The following is a 21,095-nucleotide window of genomic DNA, read 5'->3' as shown; positions in this document are numbered from 1 at the left end:
TAGCGCTAATAGCATGCAGGTATTAACCTATGCTGCGCGAACTCCTTCTTTATAGTTGCTCCCCATTTGCTTGAATAAGATCTGCGGATGGAGGGAATTCATCGGTGTCAAGCATCTCCCATCGTACGTTATTGCTCTTTGCATGTGCGTCTAATGAAAGAAGCCGCTGAGCCCGACTAATCAGCGTCACCGTTGAAGGTCTCCTCGAAAGTAGCCCACGAATCAAAATGATTCAATCATTCGCTGGACTTTGCTGAGAAGGCATCATGAAAACATCTGTCCAAGCATCTTGGAGAACATGTTAAGATAAAATATGGCTGTCACGTCTGGTTGGACAGGTTGCAAAGTGCTGCATGCAGGATTTGTTTCCCCTCCTTCCCAGATTGTGCATGTTTGCTTGCTGATGAACATCATTGAAGCCTTGGCGAAGGTTTGCTTTGGCTAATTAATGCCAAACAAACAACATTTTGCAAAACGTATTGTGCTTGGGGGTAGTTTTTGTTTGTTTGTCAAGGAAAAGCTATAGGTGACTGTTTTGTTGTTAATATGCAACACGACTTTGAGACTTAGAGTGGGCCAAAAATTCAATTTGGCCAACGTGACAGTATTATGAGCGCTGGAATTTTGCAATATGAATAAACATGTTTCTTCATTATTTTTTTTAATTGATTGATCTCATTAAAGAGGACGTCAAATTAAAAAAAAAAAAACTTTACACAACATTCTCATTATGATTGTGTTTGTGGAATAATAGTTAAACAGCGAAATGCACCCATGTTTATCCATGATTGGTGGCAGGCGGCCATTTTGTCACTAGTTGTTGATTTGAAAATGACATCATGGTGCACAGATCGCCTGAATTTGATCATGTGACATTTGCAAGATGAGCCCTTTCTTTTTTTTAGCTCCAAATGGCCCGTTCCATCTTTCTGTTGTAAAAACAAACAAATAAACAAACAAACGTGGCCCTTGAATGCAAAAGTTTTCCTTCCCCCTGGTTTAGATAAAACAATTGTCTTTCAAAATGTCATGACTAAGTGATGCTATTATCAGAAGAGTGGAATATCAAAGGTCAACCACAATCGAGGCCAGGATGTCCGTCAACCTTCCATTTGTTCACATTTCAAAATACAAGAATGAATCGTCTTGTCCGTCACCGCCACAAATCCTTGATTGAACATTTCATTACTTTTCACACGAGTCTAAAAATGTCAAATGAGTAAAACTACCCGACAGTGTTTCTAGCCTCTGGGCCTGACCGAAATCAAAGTGTTATTCCTGTAAGTGAATTGAATCTGAATCCTGATCTCATTTTATTCCGGTTTCAGTTTGAGTGATGGGATCACCGGTTACTCTGTCGTCCTTGCGCCTCATTTTGGTCTTGACGGCTCACGTATGGACTCTTAACCCCGATGACCCCAACGTCTGCAGCCACTGGGAAAGGTCAGTATGTTTCCTCTTCTGCTTAAAAAAAAATAAAAGATCCCAGTTCAAACCAGCGCCACGAGCTTGTCGAGGCTGCCGCATCTATAGTGAAACAGGCTCTCTTCACCAAAGCCTCCGATCCATTCCGGGCCATTATAGCCGTATCGATCCGGCGCAGCCCGAGTTGAAGGATGGGAGGAGTTGCAGCATCAAATGAAATACGCAGGCAAATTGATCAGGCTACTCTCATCCCGATCAATCACAACAGCCACAGAGCCGGAATAATTATTATCTGCACCGGGTGGTGTCAACTTATGAGGAATAAAATGGAATAATTTCTGGGGGGGAGGAAAGAAAACTGCGGTGATATATTACCTGGGTTATTGCCTGACCAAGGTGAGGGTACTTAGGTTTGCGCTTCCACCTTGTTGGCATTGATATGAATCCCTTAAGTGGGCTTTGTGGTCGGCCAATATCCACCTGCTTCCTGTGGCACTTGCATCCATGAGATGAATCACCCAAAAGGTCCCTCATTTCACCGCTTTCATTGCAGCCGCCGACTCTCCAGACCTTTCCGCCGTCTTGTTATTTATCCTAGAAAAATGCGAGCCGCTTTCACCAAGGCTCAACTAATCTTCTCACATTTGGATCTTTTTAGCTACGCCGTCACCGTTCAGGAGTCTTACGCTCACCCGTTTGACCAGATCTACTACACCAGGTGCACGGATATTCTAAATTGGTTCAAGTGCACAAGGCACAGGTACGTCGGACTTTTTTTTTTTTTGGTTTGGCTGCCAGATTTTTGAACAAATGAATTATTGGGGTTTATATGGGAAATAATCCTCATTTCAGACCGTAGGTTGAAAGGTTGCTCCGATCATTGTACGCTGCCAGACAGGCATTCATCTTGTTGTTTAATGTTCCAACATAAATCCTTCCCTAAAACGTTTTGTCTCCAAACTAAAATTGGGTTCCCCCTCGCGTCTCACACTTACTTCAATCCATCATTTATTGACAAAACATTCCCATGTACATTTCCACTTAAAGGTTTGGGCAAATAATAAGTCAAAAGATTGTTTCCGGTCCGGAAGGTAACTTTTGGAAAGGCTGTTTTGGAGAATATCTAACCCAAAGTCATTGTTCCAACATAAATCCTTCCCTAAAACGTTTTGTCTCCAAACTAAAATTGGGTTCCTCCTCGCGTCTCACACTTACCGTATTTTCCGCCCTATAAGGCGCACCTAAAAACCTAAAATTTTCTCAAAAACCAACAGTGCGCCTTATAGTCCGGTGCGCCTTATATATGGACCAAATTCCTAAATTTAAACTGGCCCGAACAATTGTGTCATGAAATCAATCATAAGTGGCCCGCTGAATACTATGAATCATGAATCAAAAAGACTATGGATCATTATTTTATGATTATAAAGTCATTTGTTCCGTCTGAAGTTGAAATAAAAAAAGATAAAATGGAGAATGATTTGATTTGGATTAAAAATCTGACATGATGCATTAATGGTGCGCCTTATAGTCCGGTGCGCCTTATATAAGGATAAAGTTTTAAAATGGGCCATTCATTGAAGGTGCGCCTTATAGTCCGGTGCGCCTTATAGGCCGGAAAATACGGTACTTCAATCCATCATTTATTGACAAAATATTCCCATGTACATTTCCACTTAAAGGTTTGGGCAAATAAAAAATAATAAGTCAATAGATTCTTTCCGGTCCGGAAGGTAACTTTTGGAAAGGCTGTTTTGGAGAATATCTCACCCAAAGTCATCGGAATGAAAAATTGGTGATGATTCATTTGTTCTAGTCAGTGCAGGTAAATATTTTCTCCTGTCTCCTTTGCAATGTGCTTCAGCGACTTTGATTCCTCGTGACTCGTTTCCACTTGAAGGATCAATCAAAGCAAAACATTGCCGTGTTTGTTTTCCTGTCTTTTCGGAAGCGCTCTCACTTGCTGTACATGGCGTCTCCGTCTGGCTGTGTGTTGTTTCCTCAGGATCAGCTATAAGACGGCGTACCGGCGCGGCGTGAGGACCATGTATAGGCGCCGCTCCCAATGTTGCCCTGGTTACTTTGAGAGTGGAGACTTGTGTGTTCGTGAGTATCCATTTTTCCCTCCGCGTGGCTTTGCTCGGTTTTAGACGACTGGGTCTGATTTAACACGCAGGCGTAGCCTTTTATAACACCGAGCGCTCTCTGTATACAGCTAAATTAATTTAATTGAAGCCGTATAACAAGGGGAAAAGTTAACGAGCCGACCGGGCACGCTCTTAAGAGCAATCCGTTTTAGAGAGAAAAACACAAGGCGTGGAAATGAGCCTGAAGCGAGATGCTGGAAATAATCCTTAACTGATTATTCTCACATTAGACAAACACAAATAGATTTTTTTTCCTTTTTTTTTTTTTCTTCTCAACCTTAATTTGACTCATTACAGTCCGTTTCGACAATGTTGTTTGTGTTGAGCCGTTCTAAAAAGTGGCATCGTCAGGGGATCTGCGAGGCCTAACTTGGGGTCTGTTAAATAATTTGCAACATGTCTACCTAGTAACATTTAGAAACATGTACCTGGGGTGAAAAATATCAAAATATATAAGTGATTCTCCAGCACATGAATCACACCATGCCTCCCAATGTGAAAATGATTCTGCTCATGTCTGTTTCTTAGCGACAATTGAAGTCGCTGTATTTATTTGATTTTATTTTTAAAGAATGAATGGAAAAGGGGCTTAGCAGTCTCAATAGGCCACCCTGAATTTTTTTTTGGAGCTACTAGGAGCTCCTTTCTCTTTGTAGAAAGATTGTTAGCCGAAGCTGCGACGATGGATATTAATCGAATTTTTCTACTCATCATGGAAATGAACATGGAAATTTCCCCTCTGTAAGGCGTTTCTCTAAAAGTTCGCCAAGCCTTGCGCTTCATAAACTCTCTTTCCTGATATGCCTTTATGACTTTCAATTTCTTTTTACACTCTTGTACTAAACAAAGCAAGAGCAACAAATAGCCTATATTGTTCATGGTAAAAGTTAACAAGCAAAATAAACTTTTGCTCTCCACCAGACACTGTGAATCAATGTGAATCTTTCACTCCTGATTTTATTCTTTTATGACTAAGCCACAGCCAGCCCAGCAAGCTAAACTGGCCAATCACAGCACAACATTAAACCACAGCCTGCTTTTGCTTTTTAAAATAAGAATTCTAGCTAAACCAAGGTGAGCAAAATCTCTGCCTCCAAGCATTTTTCCACATGGACTAATGCTACTGCAGACTCGGGTGCAAATAGGTTGGTGCAATGGTGCCAAGCCAGGGAGAAAAATGTCGTTTGGGATCATTTCAACCTCCCGTGCAACACATACATCAGCTCTACAACTGCTAGCTAGCATAGAACCCAAAATAGACAAAATAGCTCCACGGTTTAATGCTTGAAAATCAATTTTAATCCGACGATTATGATCACGGATGGGATAATCGCTTCTAATCGTGTTCAATAGCTGCAGCCGATGTAAGTCACGTCGGGTTTCCGTTGCAGTTTGGATTGCGCAAGATATTCTAAGAAAGAAATTGAAATCCCATTCTGATATTTTCCAGATCTTTTGCATGACTTCCTTTTTGCTTGTCCTTGTCTGAGCATTACAATTCTGGGAAACAGGCCAAGAAAATGGCTCGGGGGGTCTTTCGGAGCGAGTCGCAGTTTGATCAATAATGTATTCATTAACCATCTGACCGACAATAAAGTTATGTACTCATTGACGACTTTTCAGGATGTTAACCAGCGCAATCTGCAAGTCCGGCCGTCGGATTTTACGCGTTGTTAGCTTTTAGTTTGATTTCATGTCAAGCTGAGGGGAAAAAGGCGGGCCACTGAGGGGCCAAGAGGGCACTTTTGCTTTCTGCTGCCTTTGCAAACTCTTTCAGCCCTTTTAATCCTAGCACTCTCACTTCCAGGATTAAGAGATTTGTAGTCCCGCAGCTGTTTTGCATGCAGTGACAAAAGGGGGCATTATAGCTCGGATCGACCCAAAATGAACCCAATTTGTCTATTTCACCACGCTTTGTTGGGTGTATGTAAAATAGCTTTTGTTTTGTGTTTTGAGTAAAAATTGTAGAATTGTTGGGTATTAAATATGCAGTAGTCCACCGCCATTTGTGGGAGATAAGATCGTGGATAGCGCCAAATCATGAGAGAGAAAAAAAGTTGTAATTGACAATGTATAGTTTAAATTATTGATATACAAAAAATACCCTTTAAAGCCATTTTACGGATTATTTGAGTCACGAAAAAAAATACCACAAGTGCGCAAGCATATGGACACTTCCTTATGACCAATTTCTTTTAATATGGAACTTTGGCGCCATCTTGTGGCATCTCATTGCAGTATAGGAAGAGATTGTTGTAGTATTTTTTTTTTTGTTCTATCGAACTGAGCTTTATCAGAAATGTTGGGCACTCGGAAACTGTTGATGACTTTAACGACACGCAATGTCGTTTGCCTCTCGTTAAAATAACTTTGTATGAATGATTAGCATTCAACGTTCAAACCTGAGCATTGTCGTATTTTTGTTTTCCTCTCGTACTATCCAGATTCCCATCTGCAGTGCTGAGGATAATTATCCAATTCCACTTAATTGGTCTCCAAGAATTATTTACGAGCGACATTGTTATTGTCACCAATCCGTCAGTGACATATTGTGACTGACAGAACAATTAATTGCTGTGTAGCAAGTGGCAGTCATACAAGAAATAGTAAAATAGCTTTGTATGCTCAAATGGGCACCGGCTTCACACAGAGAATGCAAATTTGCGACTATACCGATTGATAAGCATCATTTCGGTATACCTGTGTATTCTTTGTTGTGACATTTCATGAATTTCAATGAACCTAATTTGCCCAAAGCAATTAGCAATCAACAATAAAACAATTTCAAAGCTTGGGTGCCACCAAATCAACCAGCTCGCAATCTTTGAGTATGTTCTCTGTTTGTGTGTAATTAGATGCCAAGTTTTACCTGAGGGCTGGCTGCTTCATGAACGCGTGACCTTTGATCTGTCGGAAGCCCTTCATTACCTTAATCAGGAGCTCGCTCGGATGCGAGGAACTCATTTGCTAAGGCTGACAATCGTGGTGGAAGAAATTCGCTCAATAGGCCGGCAGACTCTTGGCGTGCCTTTGTAAAGCGCCAACATGTCTCACGTCACATCATTCAATGGAGATGGCAACTTGTAGACACTAGTACAACATGTCCTATTGGAGACACGAAAAAGGATTTCCGAGCCTTTGATATTTCTTTTTTTCTATGCTTGAAAGAGAAAGTTTTTAGAATCAAATCATTTCTTTCCTCGACGGAAAGTTTGGAGGGGCTATGTTTGATGTGTGCTCTCGTAGATTGATTTCACCGTAGGGGCCGTCGCGGTAGATCACTCCACTATTGCACACACACAGAGAAGCACAAACACGATTGTGTGCATGCTAGCACGCTAAAATGAGTCAATCGCAATTTAGATTTCTTGGCAAAGGTGACAAACTTAATGTAGTTGGTAAAACAAATTAGCCTCACAATCACAATACTTTGAAAAATTTTGAGGGCACCTTTTCACTTGTGCTCGAAAGCGAAAGCTAGCGATTGATCTTTTCGTCATGAATCTGGAAAGAAAGCGAAAATAGCGGCGTGACCACGCAAGACCATAACTCTTATTAAGGCTGCAGCACATTTAGCAATTAGCTCTATTGTTAACGGCGCCGATAACACCTCTCGCATAATAAGCTAGATTAGCCTTTTATCAAGATGAAAGACTCAATTTTCAGATTCCTCAGAAATGAGTTTCGCGGGGTGATTCATGAATTTCAATTAAAATGAAAAGACCTACTCCTGTTTAATTATGCTGTCCCTTTTTTTTTTTTGGGAAGCGCCATTCAGATGTACGAATGAAGTGTGCACTTCATCTTTTCTCCCTGGGCGAAATTTCATTTCCATGTTTCTTTTTGTGACACGTTTGCATTTCTCCTCTTGGTCGCTGATCAGAATTTGCTGATTGGAACAAAATCAAATGAGCTCGTTGTGGTGACATTGCATTCGACTCCTGGTTTTGAACACGAGGCATATCGTGGCCTCATTGATTACAGGTAGTCGATCCCGCACCTTCGTCAGCACAAACGGTGGACAGCCCCCCCCCCCTCCCCTTCCTGATTTTAATTAGACGCTCTCCTTGCCAGAATACTGATGCTCCGAAATCTGCCCTGCATTATCTTTCAATCTCTGGTTTACCGTTTTTGCCTGGGGAGCATTTCCGTGATTCGCAGCAGCTTGCGGCTGTTTGGGATTCTCCCTCTTGCTCCTCTTTTCCGGCCGGCCTCATCCCTCCCTCCCTCCCGCTAACGGCCGAGCCTAATGGAAGGCTGATTGAGCGATAATCTATAGCTGTAGAGTTGGGGCATGCCGCCAACTCCCGACTGACCTCTCTGGCTACGGGATGAGCGCCATGATATCCCACACATAGCTGGGAAAATCTACTCAAAGCTTAGCCTGCCGTGATGTTGTCATGATATGAGGAGGGAAAACAAAAGAGGCAGAATCCAGACACGGTCCAATCAGGATCGGCCATTTCTTCGTTTTGCTGCCCTTGCTTGCATCATCGCACCAAGATGGTGAACTGCTGATTCCCATCTTGCTTTCTTTCTTTCTTTCCCCGAGATAAGAACGTGTGTCTTAACCCAGCAGGCCTGATGACCTTGTCTTTGCTCTTTCATGCCCATCTCTGCCATGGATTTTAGATTCTTCCCGAAAACGACAACAGAAAACTGCAAAATCTCTTCTGGCCCGATCGTTTTGAAACTCTCTGAACGCGCACACAGGAATACAAATGGGATCCCAATGGCCGGCCGGGCGCTGTGTTGCTCAATAAGAACGATCAAGACACTTAGTAAACACGGCAGTGCGCGGCCTTGCTGTATTCAAGAATGAAAACATGACAAAGCACCGGCTGATCAAATTAGAGAGGATTTACGGCTCGCTCTGTCACGCCTCCGCCTGCTGATAACAGCTCCATCCGCAAAGTAAAACGGTGATAAACTGAGATGTTGATTAAGTCGACAGAGAAATGGTTTCGTCGGCTGTCAAATAACGGAGATGGATGTCGAATATGAGCGTTGAACAGCATTTGGCCCCCTTCAAAGTGATGCTTAAGCTCGCTCGGCATTTAACGCCAATCCAACTTTTCAAAAAAGATCAAACCCGCATTTGATTTGCTGACACGCTTGTTTGTTTTCCCCAGCTCTATGCACGGAAGAGTGTGTCCACGGCCGCTGTGTGTCTCCTGACACCTGCCAGTGCGAGCCAGGTTGGGGCGGACTGGACTGCTCCAGCGGTGAGTTCACTATTAGTTACTCCTCGGATTCATTGACGCCTAAATGGGCTGCTAGTTTGGAAGCATTTGGCTCTATCGCAAAGCTACTTAGCTTTGTATCTTCTCTTCTTTGCAACCACAGCCATTGGAACAGGTAAGTGCCACTGATTTCATTTGCTGGAAGTGGAAGTGATATGCTTGATGGAATCTGAAGAATGGATGAATGGCTGCAGCCCCGCTGTGTCTCACAAGCTCTCTGTTATGATCTTAATCATGATTAGACGGGTGCTTGTGACCTGTGGCTGCGCAAGGATCAATCAATGCCAGGCGCTAACGAGCTATAATGGCGGCTGTTCTATTCCGTGGCCTTTTCAACATGGCTTCCAAAAAGTTGCAAAAGATTTTTAAATAGCTAAATGCCAGGTTCTTTCTGATGCCTGATAGGATCGAAAGATTATCGATGAGCTTCTCTTATCGTATTTCCCCATTCAAATGAACGGAAATGCCATGAATCCATTCAGGCCTCACCAGAGAACAACAAAAAAACGTAATGGGTTTTTCTCATAAGTCAAATATTTGATGACAAAGGCAAGTCAAGAGCCAAATGGGGCTTTTTAGGTGGCTGGGCGCAGTTGGAAATGGCCGTCTGCGCCGTTGTGGGTGTGTACACAGCCCTCTTTATTCCTAGCTCCTCTCATTCCCTTTAAAACACAAATATGCACATACTGGCTTGTTTTTATGCCGAGCAGACTGTTTTGGAGGTACTGCCAAAAGGTTTAGTGAAATGTGCTGCGTATAAACCCATTTAGACCGAGGGATTAATAAAGCGTATTTATAATAAAGAACAGCGCTGGATGCTGCATATGCTGATTTGCAGCGTCATAGAAATGCACCTACTGTATACATTGAGGGAAATCAACAGTCACTTATTCACTGAGCTTGCATTATCATGAATATGATCTTCACATGGCATCATGCTTATTTTTGCTGCAGCCTCAAATGAGCAAGCCACGCTGCCAACTAGTGTCCGGGTGGTGTAAGTGCAAAGCAGCAAGTCTGCGTAAAGTCGCGCAACGCAATCGCCGTACACGACAATAAATCAAGCTGTCAGAATAAAGAATGAGAAATTATACCAGTAGTGTTAGTGTATGGGCTCTATGAATTTTCATTAGCAAGAAAGCCATTCTCTGATTAGCAGATGTGTGTAAATCAACCGCTCCCGCGTCAACGCGTCTCGCCCTGCCAGCCCTGCACGTGGGTGAGGCTGCAACAAGGGAGTGTGTGAGGCTTCAGGGAGACCCCCAGGAGACTCTTGTCCCACTCTCGGCTGGTTAGAGGCGCAGTGCGGCGTGCAGGTGCTTTGCTAATCCAACTTATTAAAAGACTTGAGCAGCGAAACAGAGGCATTATTCATAACTTTGGATTTCCATCACAGGCGCCAGTCCGGGCTTTTCATTTGCGAGCTTTCATCTGTTTAAAATGCGCAATCTCTGCCAATTCTCCAATGAAATCGACCCTCCTTTTCGCCATGTCTCGGTCCTGCAGATGTCTAACCTAGGCGATATCAACGTCCATAGATGTGCACGGACGGCTCTCGCAGGCTACAAAATTCCTATATTGCATTTTAAAAGGCAGTTGTGCGATTGGACCGGCGGGGAGAAGTCCCAATGCGCGCTGGTCACGTAGCGAGGAATGCGTGAATGCGATTAAAAAGCTTGGAGATGAAGTGGGAGGGATGCCGAGCAGCCCAAAGCTAAAGTGACAGCTTTCCAGCCAGTCCTTTGGCTCCCAATCAAAGGCTTGGACCTGGTTTGTGGAGCAGCACCTGGCAGGAAGTTGCTTTGTATATGTGTCAGGCCTCAAAGTGGTTTTTTGTTTTTTTGGGGGGGCCAGCAAAGAGAAGGCGATAAGCTTCCGGAAGATTCAGCGAGTTGTTTTGCAGCTGAAGATATCGGCTGGGGTTTTTTTTTTTGTTCTCTTTGCCGCCTACTGGGATCCACCTGCTGATGCCAGAAAATATTTCATCCTCTCGCCGGTTTTGAAACGAGAGTCCCACTGGGACCGGAGATGCCCTGTGACCTACGTGGAGTCCAAGGGGGCTCTTTCCACAAGGACACAGTGGCTAATATGAAGCCGCTTAGAGGACAAAATGGAATGTTTCTTGTTGACGGTGGCAATCCTGAGTTGAGTTTTGAGTTCTCATGAGAAATGAATGACTGTTTCATTGTTGCTGCTGCTTTGTGTGCCGTTTGTGCTCTTGAGCATATTGTGCGTTCATCGTTTTGTCGTTCTCCTCTCGCTTTACAGTGCACAGCATTAAAATGCATTCTGATGTTTTTGTTTTGGCTTTCTATGGTTTGGCTGTCTTGTGGTTTATGATCAAATAGTTTTGTCGTGTTGCTCCACAACTGTGTTCACTTTAAAATATGAACCGTGGCAGCGGAAAAACTATTTGCAAGACAATATAGGCTTCATTGTGATCATGTGAGGGATTGTCACTGGATTTCTAGAGCAGCTATTGTTGAATGTCAAATTCTCATCGATCCTGCTTTTTACGCTAATAGTTTGATTTCTTTATGATACGTCAAAGTCAAAGTCCGCTTTATTGTCAACGTCTTCACATGCCGAGACGCACAAAGAGATCGAAATGACGTTTTCTCTATCCCACGGTGACAAGACGTATTACACGATAGACGTACAAGTAAACGACGCAATATAAAAAGCAAGAAGGCACAAACAATAAATACCGTGTTTTCCATGTATAATGCGCCCCCATGCATAATACGCACCCTAAAAATGGCATGTTGATGCTAGAAAAAAGCCTGTACCTATGTATAATACGCACCCAAATTTTGAGTCCTACTTAAGTCCGTAAACAAAGATCATTGGGAACAACCGGATGTTATTCTGCCGGTCAGTATCACTGCGCATGCGCTAGCATACTCAATAGCGAAGAAATGTTTCGGATTTGTGTAGGGTACATTGTGACAGCATACGAGCAGGTGATCGAGCAAGCGTCTGATACCAGAGGATTGTGTTCGTATGGAGCGTGTTTGAAGTGAACAGCAGAGAAGAAAGAAAGCGCATCTGTAATGGCGGCCTCCGTATCATCTCCGGATTTAAAAAAAAAAAAAAAATCTTTTTTTTGTACCCATGTATAATGCGCACCCCAGATTTGAGGACAATAAATTAGTTAAATTTTGCGCATTATACATGGAAAAAACGGTAATAAGAGTAATACTAAATAATCAGATAACACAACAAATAGGAGCCAGAGACATCTCTGATTGTCCATGCTTTTTGTAAGGTGATAAGTTTGTTCATTTTCAATCTGGATGGTCATCTATGGTCCATGAGGTAACCTATTCCTCCCCCCGAATCATCTCTAAACGAGACATGTGTTGGTGTAACACCAGTTGAATTGAATGCAGGCTCAGAAGATTTGCGAAAGTCGAAATTGCTACAGCCAGAGGGGCTACTTACTTCATGTTAATTGTCAAATAAATCAGTAACATTATTACAAACGACATGACAGAGGATGCCGCGAGCAGCAACACCAACTAGTTGAACTATTGTCACAGAGCTCCACCTAATACATGCAGCGAGAATGTATTTGGGTGAGGATTCCCTCTGGCACCCGTCAACAATATTTACACATTATTCTCAGAAGTGCATGTAAGCCAGATGGTTCCCCTCCTCTCCCAGAGCAGCAGGACATTGCCATGCATCATCGTCCAAGACCTACAGGATGCAAATTACACACCACGCACGACTCCCCAGTCAGCTCCCCAGCCAATTCATTAGCCATATACACAATCTAACAAGGACTGTGGCTAGGAGATATTATATTTACCGTATTTTCCGGACTATAAGGCGCACCTAAAAACCTAAAATCTTCTCAAAAGCCGACAGTGCGTCTTATATATGGACTAAATTCCTATATTCAAACTGGCCCGTAGCATTGTGTCATGAAATCAATCACAAGTGGCCCGCTGAAGACTATGAATCATGAATCAAAAAGACTATGGATCATTATTTTGTGATTATAAAGTCATTTGTTGCATCTGAAGTTGAAATAAAAAAGATAAAATGGAAAATGATTTGATTTGGATTAAAAATCTGACATGATGCATTAATGGTGCGCCTTATAGTCCGGTGCGCCTTATATATGGAGAAAGTTTTAAAATGGGCCATTCGTTGAAGGTGCGCCTTATAGTCCGGTGTGCCTTATAGTCCGGAAAATACGGTATATACATGTTCTGCCTTGCGTATACACTATATTTATAGATGGCTAGATAGCTAAATAGCTAGCTAGAGAGACATCTAAATTGCTAGCTACATAGCTTGCTAGATAGTGATTTGGCCTATGAGTGTCCACCAAGTCATCTCCAGCGGACTACAATTAACTCCGTATGAATGGTCTACTTCGGAATAATACTAATAAACCATCAAATTGATTCACCGAGCTAAACGAACCACGCCATTGACATTATTCAACAGCTCTTGCTCAGTATGCAATCTAAAAATCTCGCACTTTTTACGCCCCAACGTTACGGCCGGCGAGAGAGTATTTGAAGATATTACTGCAAATAAAAATCGATTACATTGCTCATTAGAAAAGCATGTAACGAGACACGTTTACTGATGGCAACTACAACTATTTATTTGTACCAGTTAGGTTTCTATTTCACATTCATTTGATGTTTTATTTCTCCGGGGAAGGCTCGTATGTCTGTAGCACTTGTGGAGAGCAGTTGGATGAATGTGTGTTCATAAAGCCATGCATCCTGGAAGTATACTGTTTTCAAACATTCAATGAGATTTTGTACGCCTACAGTGTGTCAAGTGAGTTAAAGCAGTTGTTTCTGTAAATTGTTTTTCGGGGGCCCGGAGCACAGATTGACTCTCCGCTCCGCTCCGCTCTGCTCTGGAGAGTCTTGTGCGATCCCATTAAACAGGATTTATGGAACCCATGAGCTCACTCCTCCATTACCTTTGGGAATGTGTGTGGACATTTGAGCGGATGTGTTTTCATAAGTTTGAGACATTTACGGTGTGTCGGTAGAATCGTTTAAAGGCATCCCGTTCTGACAAGCGCTATCGCGCCGATGTTTGTAATTATCCGCTAAGAGAGCGTCTGGGAGTCTGCATAGATGGCCTCAGTTAAGGACATTAATGGGCCTTATCTGTTGTCCTGAAGAGAAGGTCAGCCCGTCTAAATCAGGAGAAATGCCATGATAACAGTTTAGAGAGACAAAATGTCTCCTGAATAGTGATTCACAACAAAGCTCATTTGGTAGTCTGGAAGTGGCGCTCCGTTTGTTTGGGTCCACTGGCATTTTTCGGGAAATCTGATTATTGATTTGTTTACATTGACGCGTAGATGCTCCGCTTTATTCCGTCCAACTATTTCAATGGCCTTCATATGCTGGGAGTGCTTTCTCATAGCTGCATCTTGTCAAGGTTGTCTAGTCATCACCTTTTCAAGAGGGAAGCAATGTCTTTATGATACTTTTAACTGTCCGAGGGCTCAAGCAGCGTGACCCGCAAACGTACATTTGTTCATCGTCCTTTTCATAAGTACCGTAATTTTCGGACTACAAGTCGCACCGGAGTATAAGTCGCACCAGCCATAAAATGCCCAAAAAAGTGAAAAAAAACATATATATGTACATATATAAGTCGCTCCTGAGTATAAGTCGCCCCCCCCACCCAAACTATGAAAAAAAAAAACGACTTATAGTCCGAAAATTACGGTATTTCAAAACGTTGGCAGAAGTCAATAATGAAAGAATAAAATCTTTCACTCTTGGTACTTATTTGAGTGCTCTGGGGCATACGGTTGTAAAGTGGAGCCACTGCGGCGGAGAAACAATGAAGTCTCGTTTACACATACGGCGACTATCTTCTCACGTTTACTACCCAGAGGAGCGAAGACACGTCCAAAGTCAAACTCTGTACCTTCTGGTCCTCTCCTGGGGTGACTTTGCTTCAATCTACGTTTCGGGCCAATATTAGCAGTCCCTCTTTGGATCCTGTGGTGCCCCTGCAATCTCCTGATGTTTAACCCTGCACTTCATCGCAGTGGCGCAGTGATTACAGGCCATCCTGAGGAACATCGATTGTCCCGCTCCTCCTAGGCGAGCCCCCCCACACAATGCTGACGAATGAACTCGTGGCCCTGCCAAGTCCAATTAACTGTCAGTGCCGCATCGACGGGCTCCTCCGTTTGTTGAGAGTGAGGAAAACAAACTTTTAATCAAATTTGCCTCCAGGCCCCAGGGTATTTGGGGGGGGGTTGTAGTCGTTTGCATTCTGCAGCGCTCTCAGCCCGCCTGCATTCCCGCCACCCTCTCAGGAGCTTCCATTGCACCGACCGAGATAGAGCGCCACCTATTCTATTATCTCGCACTGATAAATCACGGAGCATTTTAATCGGGGTAACAGGACTGAATGTATTAATCGGCATTTGCATTTCTTAACATCCGGTAGAACGCTCCAGGTTCTGCGACACAGAATTAGCCTGCAGGATGGTTTCTTTTCAGTCTTTTGTTTTGAATAGCAATAAAACAATTGACTGCTTGATCCATTAAAAAGCAGGTTGCAATCTAGCAGAATAGTTTTGGTTTTTTTTTCGACTCCTCTAAAGTATTAACATCTCCCCAAATCCCTTGTGTTAATTCTCCCAAGGTCGAGACAAACCACCGGGCTCTTCTCTCTGGTGATTAGAGTAATGCGGGCATTACAAGAGCCCAAATTCAATTAAATTGTTTGCTTTTGCCGCCACACAGGGGGACGGAAATCTACTATCTACTTTGGGCATTCCAACTGGAGTTTCCAAATATTGACAAAAGGCACTCTGAGTAATGAAGGGGGTCAAGCTGTGAAAAGCGTCGGAAGGCCTGAAGAAAATATGGATTCCAGTTGGACTTTGAGAGACTTATTTACACGTATGAGCATTTTTGCGTGCGTTTGTGAGCTCGGCTAAAACCAAGCTGCTCTCGGAGGTGTTTGAATTGAAACTCCTCACCTCATGATTGTCTTTGCCTTTGTTGCGGGCAGAAGCGTTTTCAAGAATGAATGACCGAAGACAAAAAGAGGAGCTTTCAGGTCTGCAAATCGATATCGCCGTGGACTCTCGCTTGGATTCGGTTTCTTACATCGTCTCCTTGTTTAGGGTAATCAAAAGTGACCAGTGATTACACGTATTGATGTGTGGTTTGAGTATTTTCGACGCTGCTCCTCCCCGTGCTAGTAATCAATCACAATTGAAGGCTCCTGCTGACAGTGGCTGGAACCTCGCGTCAAATCCTCAGATGACTTCATTCATTTGTTTGACGCTTCTTTAATGTAACTACAGTACGGTTTCAATCTCTCTCGCTCTCGCTCCCTCCCGCATAAGTTTACTTGGCTTTGACTTTGAGACTCCAGGAAGAATTATTCATAAGCTGCGTGAGTTTTCGATCGAGGAAGAACGACACTCTTTTCAGAGCCAGCACTTCATCTGACATGAACACCGGGATTTCTCTCTTTTTTTTTTTTTTTCCTCGAGTATAAGTCTCACAAGATTTCATTTTATCGCGGAGAGATGAAATTGGGGAAAAAAAAAAGATATATTTTTTCTTTTTCAGTCCCTTTGTACGATACAGCCATCAACTGCCTTCGTAGCAAATCGAACGTGTTCAATTTGTATTTTTGAAGGAATGCTCGTTGGAACACATTTGTACTATTTCAGCTAAATTCTTTTCCTCAACAGTGTATGTTATCTAAAAATTCAGGAATAATAAATACATTCCCGCTCACTGACGCCAGCAAAACATCCTTATCATTTCACTTTTTCTCAGCCGAAATAATACACGGTAATTGGCAGTGGTGGTGCGGGAACTCAACCCAAGAATTTATGACTCCGTAATGATCATTTGCATAATGTGATATCATTAAAAAGCAATTATGACTTCTTTTTTGTGGGCCCATGTCTCTGTGTTGTTTGGAGTCATTTAGTAGGTATTGGGGCCATCCAGTTCAATTGCTGGCGTGCTCATTTTTAGGGACACGTCTGTCCGTCACCTCTGGCAGGTACATTTATTGCTTTGGGTAAGAAAAGCATGCAGGCAAACAACAGCACTGACCTCAATGTTCCTCCAGAAACATTCTGATTATGCAAGTCCGTTGGGCTTTGGTGCAGTTGTGATGGAGAAAAAAATGTCATGGAAAGAGTTCCCTTCTGGGATTTTGGATCGAGCGCTACAACGACGAAATGCAAGGCTTGTATTGATCTCTGAAGTTCAACCATTACCAATTTGTCATCAAGCTCCTATGAGGATAGGCAGGATAGAAAATGGATGGATGCATTTGTGCTCCTTGGCAGACCATTTTCGACTTAACGGACGAAGAGGAACATTTTTGACAACATTGTCCGTCCGGTCTCTGTCTGGACTCCTCCATTAGCGTCCTGGCAAAAATGTCTGAAAATAAACTGAAAGGCTTTTCTTCCAGATCATTAGCAATTCTCGAAAATCAATTCAGAGATTTTCTTTGAAATGCTTTTTACACGTTTGAAAATAATAGTGCGTGCAGGTTAGAGCGCCTCATTGTTAGCAGTGAGTGCATGGAGAGAAAGGTGAAGGAATAAAGAAAAAAGAAAATCATTTCCTGAGAATTCTTCGGCTTTCTCATGCCGCTGATGGGGATGGGCCTTATCGACGTTCCATGAATGAACATCAGAGCGGGACCCCCTCATCATTGAGTGCCGATGCCCCCAGGCACAATCGTCTCCGTGCTAATTACAATTGATAATTGAAAAAAGGAAATCAATGTTTGCGAATCGGGATTGCTAAGAGTTGTTTTTATCAGGTTGACATTGTTTTTTTTGACTTGTGTGCGCTGGCTGCAGCACAAACATGACTCTGCAGTTACTGATGTGCCCGCACTCCACTATTATTCACCTCTCAAGGCTTTTTCGCTTGTTGTTATATTCAATGCAATCAGAAGGTCTCTCAGCAGGTGGAGGCGGGTTATTTTAAAAAAAAAAAAACAAGCCTGCCAGTCTCTTCGACAATATGATGATCCATACACTTTTATGAGCTGTGTGATGACACGTTGCTTGTGTTGCTAAAAATGGTTCTATTTGAAATATCGTAAAGTTGTTTACTCTGTCGCCCTTGTAGACCCGGCCGAGGAGACAACAGGCACCCCCGCATTGATTTGCGCCTCACACACGCAACACAAGTCGGAACGAACCATCAACTCCAATTTGCGATAGCAGCTCGCTTTTTTTCAATCGCAAACGTTATTTAGTCATCGCTTTTAATGATCCGGATAATCGGCCGTCACGTCCCTGTTTCCATCCTTCCGGTGGAGCCAGCTTGTGTGTCTGAGCAGTTTGTGCTTGGAGATTCTCCTCCTTATGTTGTTAACTTGGCCTGGTGCTCATCAGTCCTCAGGGGGGAGGAGAAGAAATGCACAGGGCAGATGATGAATTAAGACAGGACGTGAAGTAACACGCCCAACAAGCCAAGCTGCAAGCTGCAAGCAGGGCGCTTCTCCCATCTAGCAGAAGCACCCCTATGACTATTGGCAGCTTTTTATGGATGCTTTCCAAAATGCATTTGTCAAGCTAACGGCGACGTGGCCATGCTGTAGTCTTGTTTTGTTTCCCTGTTGCGGCTAAAAACAAAAGCTTGCGCCCAAAGTCAGCTTCAGATAATGGATGGATGGATAGATGACTTCACTGCTTCGCATTTCAATGCGTTAAGATTTAGCTTAGCTTAATTGATCTTATTTTAGCTTATCTAGTTTGCTTAAAAAAAAAAAAGCTGACTTTTTTGTTTTTTTGACAAAGCCCCAAAACAGCCTTTTTAGCGTAAGTCAGGGGTTTTCATGGTGCGGTCCCCTCGGTGAACATGAAATTGTTATTGCTGTAGCGGTGCTTATTTGTGCTAGGGTCCACTTGGGGATTCAAAGAGAGAGTTGTGGGTTACTTTGAATCTCTTCCACACAAATTTCAATGAATTCATTATAGAACTGAAACTATAGGTGACAAGGACAATACACAGGAGTTAACTCACTTAAAAAATATATCAATAGATCGATAAATCAGTAGATAAATAGACAAACAAATAGTTAAATAAGTGAATGAATAAATAAACAGGTACATATAAGTAAATGAATAAAAATACAATAAATAGTAAATAAATACATCAATAAGGTGCTGATACAAGTGCAAACAATTGAAATTTCTAAATGAGAGGCCCACCCTACCTCAAATCTACTCCCTAGCCACCAATAATAGCTATTGAATGTGACCGTTAAACCTGATGTTCCCAAAGAGGAACGAATAACTCCAACTCATAAAATATGAACCAGTCCAGTATCTGCAGCTAAAATAGCCATAAATGTAACCAAAGTGAGATCAATGTCTGGCTTTCCCCCGTCGTAGCCGTCCTTCACTTTATGATTGATTCCATATGCTAAGATGAATGGACGAATGTCCGAGAACGTTATTGGATGTCCCTGGCACCTGGTTACAAATCGCTCATTGTCCAAAAAGTGCGTAATGTGGTGTCAGCTGAATTGCGAGTGGAATTGTCATTGTTTCTGTGAAAAAGATAAATATTGAATGCTTGAGCATGGAAAGTCTGACTCACCGTGTTAATTCACATAATGGAAGTTAAATATTGCAGCTCGCAAAGACTTGGGTGTTGTTTTTTCAGATAATACTTTACTTTGAGAAATGACAAGCATACATTTTGCCAGATGTAACAAAAGTGCAGTAGAATCAGCTTTATTTCTCGTTTATTTCTAGCGTCCTTTATTCTGCTACCAAATACAGAAATAATGACATATATGTTCATCTAACGGTGATCGAAGACTTAGACCGTACTGTGAATGAGGCGTAAAAAGGGCTCGTTGTTTCTTACTCGCCCGGCAACAATGTACGTTAGTAATAGTTATGAGGCAAAGTCGATATTTTCACCTGAAAGGAGACGCATTGTGATTTTAATCTAAAATCCAGGCATCTAAACACCATCCAAATAGAGCAAGGATATATTCATTATTAATTCATTATATACCGTAAATTCCGGACTATAAGCCGCACCGGACTATAAAACGCACCAGCTAAAATTGGGGGATATTTTAGTTTTTTTCTTATATAAGCCGCACCGGACTATAAACCGCACGTGCACACGCGTTTTTTTTACAAAGAAAGACCGTTAGCCTTTTTAAAGTTTTTATAACATACTTTAACATGTCTTTCTCAACATTGCCTGTGACGAAGGGTTTAGAGCCCTTTGACGCAGGTCACCTAGCGTGCATTCCTACTAAAGCTCATAATAGTCATAAGCAACACAGCCAGAATAAGCAGCAGCCATAGTAGTGTTTCAAAATAGTATTTTTCTTGTCATTTTTTTCTTCAAGGTACCGCAGTGTATAGAAGTGATCAAGTCATCACAAAAATCACGAAAAAAATCCTTATATAAGCCGCACCTGACTATAAGCCGCAGGGTTCAAAATTTTGGAAAAAAGTCGCGGCTTATAGTCCGGAATTTACGGTATTTGTATTGCTGATTGCTGAGTATCTTTCTCGATTCAGCTTACAAAAGCAACGGTCAGTTCTTTTACACTACATGACAGAAAGCAGCCATTTAATAAAGAGGGCAAAAAAGTTAATTTCTCCACTTCAATCCTCCTTACTCCGTTTTGGATGTTTTTCTCAATCTAGTTTCTTTTTGTTCATATTTAGCACTTTCTCTTGATTGGATTTGCATTCTTTATTCTGGGCATTATTGCTTTGGGTTTTGTTTGCCAGTCTTTCAGGAAGCGCTTCATTGTGAAAATGGATGTTTGTCGTGCAGAAGCCGCAAACGTCGGACTGCAACAAGCTTTCTCACAAAACCTGCCATGAAAGAGTTTGACTCGACTATTTTAAATGGAGCTTTTGGCGACTCTCCGGGGCACCTTTTTATGACAGAGGGTCAATCAGCGTGTGCTCAGGAGGCCACGCTGAGGAGAACTTGTGAGCAAAGTCAGCTGCTGAAAGTTGTTTGTTCTTAATCCCACTGCAGCCGCTCGGTCGGTCGGTCGTTCGGTCGGTCGGTCACCCATCACGCCGACTCCTGAGCGCACTTCAAAGCTCGGCAGCAGTTTCTCAGTCCGTGCTTTGGACGTCACCTTGAAAACTTTGCGTTTGGCTCCCTCCTCACAATGCAATCTGTTTTGTTCCAGCCAAGGAGATTATATTCCACCTTGGGATTGTTCTTCTCCCTTGTACGTGCGGTTATCCTCATCCTTTTTCTTAAACGATACGAGCGCCGAGAGT

At 42.6% G+C, this 21,095-nt stretch overlaps 1 protein-coding gene across 2 annotated transcripts in view; it reads left to right on the top strand.

Annotated features, from left to right (window-relative positions):
• The window catches only part of megf11 (multiple EGF-like-domains 11), a 60,633-nt gene that overhangs the window by 13,580 nt on the left and 25,958 nt on the right, over positions 1–21,095 (top strand). For both annotated transcript variants that reach the window (XM_061282520.1, XM_061282519.1), the window contains exons 3-6: positions 1,329–1,443; positions 2,084–2,185; positions 3,431–3,531; positions 8,705–8,797. In XM_061282520.1, coding sequence (XP_061138504.1) covers positions 1,337–1,443; positions 2,084–2,185; positions 3,431–3,531; positions 8,705–8,797 — 403 coding nt within the window. In that variant the 5' untranslated portion in view covers positions 1,329–1,336. The remainder of the gene's footprint in view (positions 1–1,328; positions 1,444–2,083; positions 2,186–3,430; positions 3,532–8,704; positions 8,798–21,095) is intronic.

The sequence above is a fragment of the Syngnathus typhle genome, linkage group LG7 (genome assembly GCF_033458585.1).
Source record: "Syngnathus typhle isolate RoL2023-S1 ecotype Sweden linkage group LG7, RoL_Styp_1.0, whole genome shotgun sequence".
Taxonomy (NCBI): Eukaryota; Metazoa; Chordata; class Actinopteri; order Syngnathiformes; family Syngnathidae; genus Syngnathus; species Syngnathus typhle.
This window is presented reverse-complemented; position numbering and strand designations above follow the sequence as displayed.